The sequence below is a fragment of the Pongo abelii genome, chromosome 20, assembly GCF_028885655.2.
Source record: "Pongo abelii isolate AG06213 chromosome 20, NHGRI_mPonAbe1-v2.0_pri, whole genome shotgun sequence".
Classification (NCBI taxonomy): Eukaryota; Metazoa; Chordata; class Mammalia; order Primates; family Hominidae; genus Pongo; species Pongo abelii.
In genome coordinates, this window is record NC_072005.2 from 52,095,808 (window position 1) to 52,102,759 (window position 6,952).

At 48.1% G+C, this 6,952-nt stretch overlaps 1 protein-coding gene across 1 annotated transcript; it reads right to left on the reverse strand.

Annotated features, from left to right (window-relative positions):
- Positions 1-2,293: 2,293 nt before the first annotated feature.
- Positions 2,294-4,014, reverse strand: IGFL4 (IGF like family member 4). Its single transcript, XM_024238160.2, is given in 5 exon segments — positions 2,294-2,594; positions 2,812-3,071; positions 3,173-3,223; positions 3,598-3,761; positions 3,986-4,014. Coding segments are annotated over 5 exon segments (549 nt in total). The 3' UTR covers positions 2,294-2,549.
- Positions 4,015-6,952: the final 2,938 nt, after the last annotated feature.

Genomic DNA, 6,952 nt, shown 5'->3' on the forward strand with positions numbered 1-6,952 from the left:
ATGGCAGGATAAAGAGGCCTGATGCAGATCTGGGGCCATGTTTTGGGGGCCCGGGGTGGGAAGTGGGAGTGGTGCTGTCTTCAGGGACCCATCCACTGGCACAGCCACTGTGCTGAGCTTGCTGAGGGTGCTAGGTTTCTGGGGCTCAGGAGGAGGATCTGCGCTGGGCTGCTGGGGTCTCCTCCCTGGCGTCCACCTGAGCATCGGAGTGATTGCCAAACCTGTCACTCTAAATGGCTTGGCCCAGGGCCTGTGATCCACTCTGCCCCGGGCCACCCCTGAGTGCCGGGGTAATGAGGCAGCTCGTGGCAATGTCGCCCCTACCCCAGATGCCAGCCCAGGCCCAGCGAGGATTAGGAGTCCCCTCCCCAGGCTGTGAGGGGGCACAGCCAGGGCTGCATGCTCCACAGAGCAGCCAGGAGCCCTGCCCAAGTTGTGGCTGCAGATCTGAGCCTCTCTGCTCTTGGGGGGCCAGGAGCAGGCAGGAGCCCTGCCTTCCCGGGTGCTGCTGCACCTGCCCAAAGTGTGGCTGCAGACCCAGGCCTCCTGCTCCATGGAGCAGGCATGAGCCTCCTCCTGCCCCCACAGCTGCAGCTGCCCAAATCAGTAGCTGCCCAAATCAGCAGCTGCAGCCTCAGGCATTCCTGCACTCTTGGGAGCCTGAGAAGTGCCCCCCTGCCTTTGCAGGCTCGGAAGTGCCTGCCCCTGCTGCCTGGCTTCTCCCTATTGTTGTCACCTACCATAATCTTGGAGCAAAGCTGGGGCTGAGCCCAGGGGGCCATGAACGCAGCAGGAGGCAAACAAATTCCTGGGTGGAAAGGGCCACGTCTCTGGTAAGGCCTCACCTTCAGGCCAGGGAGGGCCTCACGGCTGGGTGCCGGGCTGCCAGAGTCACAGGCCAGGAGCGGGGACTTGTGGTGCCTTTCCTGGGTGCCCATGGTCACCCATGGACCAACTGGTATGCACTTCCTCCCTTCTGAGGTCCATAAAAACTATGGGCTCAGCCAGAGGAGGGCAGAGAATGGAGAGATGACTGAGTGACCAGCTGAAAAGAGGAGCTACCCTCTCTGCTGAGAGCTGGGAAGATGACAGGATGAACAGCTGCAGAGAGGAGCTATCCTCTCCAGGGCCTCCTCTCTGCTGAGGGCTAAACACTTGATAGGATGACCTGCCTACAGAGAGGAGCTACCCACTGTGGGGCTCTTCTGAGCTATTCTATCACTTAACAAAGCTCCTCTTTGTCTTGCTCACCCTCCGTTTGTCTGTGTACCTTTCTTCCTGGATGCAGGATGAGAACTCAAGCAAAAAGTGCCAGCAGCCACAGAGGTTTCCAGCCAGAAAGAGCAACACCCCAAAGATTCCATAACAATACCAGAAGGAAAAAAAAATAGAGAAATGAATGGAAGAAATGTTTGAAACAATAATGACTGAGAATTTCCCCAAGTTAATGTCAGACACCAAACCACAGATCCAGGAAGCTCAGAGAACACCAAGCAAGATAAATGCCAACAAAACAAGACCTCATCTCCTGAAAGGTACTCACTTTCTGAGAGACACAGATCCCCTCCTGGAAGAGGCTCATGACCACATGGCAGGAGTTCCTTTCCGAGACTGCCAAGCACCTGTAGCAGTGCAGACCCTGAGCTCTCTTCATGCACAGCAGGGCCACCAGCAGGACCAGGGCAAAGGTCTTCATGGCATAGGAACTGCTCATTCTTCCTCTCTTGCCAGTCATTTAGTTTCAATAAACTAAAATTTGTTCTTAGTTTTGTAGCTTAAAAAATCCTACAAATAAGCCAGTGCAATTTTAGCAAACATGTTGTCGTAGTACATTTTCTGATGCTATAACAGAAGTGGATTGGATAACTTAAAAAGAACAGAGATTTGTTTCTTATGGTTCTGGAGGCTGGGAAGTCCAAGGTCCAGGGGTCCGCATCTCGCAAGGGCCTTCTTGCTGTGTTACCCCGTGGCAGAATGCAGAAAGACGAGAGCCCATGCACATGAGAGGGGAAAGGGGTCTGAACTCATCCTTTATAAGGATGTCACTCTGGCGATAAGGAACCCACTCCTGCAATAACAGCATTAATCCATGTATGAGGGCAGAGGCCTCATGACATAATCACTTTTTAAGGGTCTCACCTCCCAACACTGTTGCATTGGAGATTCAGTTTCTACTACATGAATGAACATGATACATTCAAACCATAGCACATGTGTTTTCTGCTTTCAGTTTACGGGAAGTTTAATAAGTAATATTTATAGTTAAAAACATCAAACACAGTGAAACCCCGTTTGTACTAAAAATACAAAAATTAGCCAGGCGTGGTGATGCATGCCTGTAATCCCAGCTACTCAGGAGGCTGAGGCAGGAGAATTGCTTGAACCCGGAGGCAGAGGTTGCAGTGAGCTGAGATCGTGTCACTGCACTCCAGCCTGGGCAACAGAGCAAGACTCTGTCTCAACAACAACAACAACAACAAAATCAATGCAGTATAATTACCAAATATTAGATTCTAGAGTGATCTGTGACTCTGCTACCCCAGAACAGTCTAGATGAGGTCAGATCTTGACAGAGGTCTTTTTAGGTGGTATTCCTGCAGAAGGAGAGAAGGGGGAGAGGGGAATAAGAGGGAGGGTGGTAGCAGCAGCGGGGAAGGAACAGAGACATGGAGAAAGACAGAGTTACATAGTTACTGGGAGATGGGAAGGTATGGAATCCAGCAGAGACTGCACATCTGGGTGGGACATGGACCACCAAACTCCATTCCCTACTCCCCCCTCCCACAGGCTGGACTGGAATCAGATCCTTACCTGGGCACAGATCCTGGTGATAGGGGAGGACTTGCAATCTGGCTTCATGCGTGGGACCTTGAACCTCACAACTGTCTGGTTCTGAGAGCCCGAAGACTCCAGGCAGCAGTGCTGGAAGCAGGGCCAGAAGGTGCAGCTGGAGCCACAGAGCCGGGTCTGGTTCAAGTCTAGGATGACACCGTCATCACATCACTGCTCCAAGGGGTTGTAGGTCCACTCCTCACACCTGGGCGCTGGCTGGCATAGCCACAATCTAGGATCTGGAAGAGTCGGGGCTGGATGGGCTGCAAGGACCAGCCTAGGACCACCTCCCCACCAACCTTAATGCTGTTGTCTCCTCCCTCACTGCATCTGTTCTCACCTGTGACTCCTTGTGAGTTTGAACCCAGAAGTTCAAAAATGAAGATGGCAGCTGAGAAGCAGAAGGGGAGCGAGAATGATTCTGAGGTCACTAGGTCTTGACCACGGGGCACAAGATGATGTCTCTAAGCTTCTCTGGTTGCTGTAACAGCTCAGAGTGGATTTTGGGACTGGCTGTGGGTGCAGGTCCTGGGGACTGGGCTTGGCAGGTGAGGAAAGGCAGGGAGGGCTCTGGGAAGAGTTAAGCTTCTGGAATTTGCAGTTCAGGAGACAGATTACAATGCAGTCACAGTTGAGATAGCAGTGATTATGAGGTGGGACACCAATAATTAAATAGGGAAGAGAGAATTAACTTTGAAGTTCAGAAATAATTAGGGATGCGATATCATTAGGGATTAGCTTAGCCTAGGGCTGGGGTCTCCTTACCAAAAATTCTGGGCACCATGGTTTAGGCTTCAGAGCAGCGGATGAGAGAGCAGCAGTGGAAATAGGTCAGTGACTTTACATAGGAGCTTATATAGGATATTAACTTATCGACATTTAGGGAGGTGTGCAGGAGTGGCTTCTTGGGAAGAGTCAGGCATGAAGAGCTTCAGGAACATAAATAATTCATCAAAAGCTTAATGAGATGCTTCTGGACCTGATCCAAGTGGTTGCTGCCTCCTCAGACCCTTCAGATCCTCAGGGTAAAGGCTACCCAGGAACTTATCTAAGCTTTGACTCTGCTGAGTGTCTTTTCTTTGAACACCGCCCAAGGGAAAACCACTTGGAAGATATTCCTTAACTCTTGCTTATCTAAGAGCAAATTACTCACCAAACACCGGCTGTCTCTAGGTTCCCCATATTCCTCCACCCTGAAGTTTCAAGGAGTCCCTCTACGCCCCGTCTCAGTTCACCTCCAGACCTGCACTGTCTATAATTTTTCAGAGTCACGTAGGAGAATTTGTGAAGTTGCAGCATAATCTAGAAGAACAGCAGGGGCTGCAAAACTGTGCCAGGGAGAACAACAACAACAAAAATAGGTGGTGGTAGGATGGATCTCTGGGATTCATAGAACAGATAGGAAAGCAGCACCTTTTTTTTTTTTTTTTTTTTTTTTTGGTTTGTGGAGTGCCTTGTCCAAGCAAATGCTCCTGTGTGTCTCACTGTGTGACGGGATTACATGTGGGGTATTATTAGAGCATGCCCCTCCATTTTCCACTGGTTTCTTCCCTGTGTCACAGTGAGAAGTGTGGGAGGGTGAAAGAAGGATAAGGCACAGGTGTTAGAGCTTCGTAAAAGTGCATTGTTAGTATAGAGTCTCTTCCTCCTCCCTCCTCTCTCTCTCTCTCTTTTTTGTTTTTTGAGACACCGTATCTCTCTGTCTCCCAGGCTGGAGGGCAGTGGTGCTATCTTGGCTCACTGTAATCTTTGCCCCCCAGGCTGAAGCCATCCTCCCACCTCAGCCTCTTGAGTAGCTGGGACCACAGGCAGGCACCTCCTGGCCTGGCTAATTTTTTTGTATTTTTCATAGAGTCAGGGTCCTACAGTGTTCTGGTCTTGGAATCCTGCGCTCAAGCAATCCACCTGCCCCAGCCTCCCAAAGTGCTAGGATTACAAGTGTGAACCATCGTGCCTGGCCTCTCTCTCCTCTCTTAACTGGATGTCCAATTCTTCGGTATTGATTTCATGCAATAAACTAGCTCTCCTCGCGTATTTCTGCAGTTGCATATTTGCATAGATATGTCTGTTTGTCTACTTATCAGTATGACTTCTCCTTTCCCACACATCCAAACAGAAATCCCACCTGTAAAGACACATTCTCTCACCTACACAGAACAGCTGCTGAGGAAACAGACCTATAAGAACTACATTCCTGTTTTATCAAGTTAAGTAGTGTGAATACTGCATTATAACTCCGAGCCAGCAATCAAGAAATTTATGACCACTTGAAAGGGAAAGCCGCAATGAAGAGTACAAGTGACTAAGGAGGGAAATCCCAAAGCTGATTACTAGAATTGATCTCTGTATAATTGAACTATCTATGTAGAAAATCCCACGGAACCCACTGTCAAGCAAGAGGTGAGTCTGATAGATTCTGCTAGTGACAAAAACCAGCTCTTTTTAGATTCAGACACTTTATTACTCACACAGACAGGGAAAGGAAGAGTAGCCCCAGGTGCCAGCACCATGTCCCTTGTACAGGGTGACACTGAAACAAAAGGGCCAGATGACTGAACAAGAATAATAGGATGGCTGTTGCTGAGTAGAGAATCCAGCCTGTGGCTCCATGGTATAGGGAGGTAGAAAGCCTCATCCCTCCCCAGAAGCCAGAGGCAGTGAGAAGCTGTGTCATGGCGGCCTCCCTTATCCATAGGGAAGTGAGTGACAAGTGATGCTGTAGCAGCTCCCTACAAGCCTCCCATGAGGGTTCTGGGAAGACCAGAGAGTGTTCTGCCATGACATACGTCAGCTACAGTTAATTTCACCAATGTGGCCCACGTGGAGATGTTTGAGGTCACCAGGGCACTAGGGCAGAGCCATTACCGTAAACCTACCCCAAAAGCTCCTGGAACTAATAAGTAAATTTAGATGGTTGTAGAATACAAAGTCGACACACAAAAATCAATTGTATTTCTCGCTCCTGGAAAGAGTAAGTGGAAACAAAAACTTAGAGGGGAATAATGCCATTTATAGTGCCCCCCCACTCAAATTGAATACTTAGGTATACTGTAAATCTAGGAGAACATGTAGAGGATATATATGCTTAAAAGTATAAACTAGTGATTAAAGTAATCAAGGAAAACCTAAATATAGAGTGGTATATCATGTCGTGGTTTAGAATATGGGGCTTTTTAGCTAAGATGTCAATTCTCTCCAAATTGTCTACAGATTTAACACAATTCCAATGAAAACCCAAGCAGGATTTGTCTCAGATAGAAGCAAAATAATTCTAGAATTTACCTGGAAAGGCAGTGGAAAACAAGAATGGCCCAGACAATTTTGGTTGATGAAAAATGTTAGAGGACTCACACTACCCAATTTCACAATTACTCAAGCTACACTAATGAAGACAGTATAGTATTGGCAAGTGGACAGACACATAGATCAATGGAGCAGAATAGATTTCAGAAATAAACCCAAACAAATATGGCAAATTGACTTTTGACAAAGATGCAAAAGCAATTCAATGTGGGAAAAGATAGTCATTTCAACAAATGGTGTGGGACAATGGGTACGCATATGAAAAAAAAAATCTACCAAAGCTTACACTTCCTACAAAATTTAACTCCAAAATGATCTAGATATTAAAAGTTAAACTATACATTTTCTAGAAGAAAACATAAAAAAAATCCTATGACTTAGGGAAAAGATACAAAAAACATTGTCCATTTAAAAAATTGATAGATCAGGAGGGGGGCAAGATGGCTGACTAGAAGCAGCTGTGGTCCACGGCACTCACAGAGAGGAATGAAAGGAGTGAGTGATTTCAGCACCTTCAACTGAAACACACAGGTTCTCACTCTCAACCCATGGAGAACGAAGAAATGCAGGCAGGGTAGGGTAATGGCCCACCCAGGAGCAGTGTGGAGTCATGGGGACCCCTGCCCCCAGCTAAGTGAAGCAGTGAGTGATTGTGCAACCCTGCCTGAGAAACCATGCTTCTCCCATGGATATTTGCAACCTTAGGATCAAGAGATCCCCACATAAGCCCACGCCCAGGGCTTTGGGTCCAATACACAGAGCTGTGTGGAGTCTTGGCAGAGTGGCCACAGGGGCACTCACAGAGACTCAGGAGTTT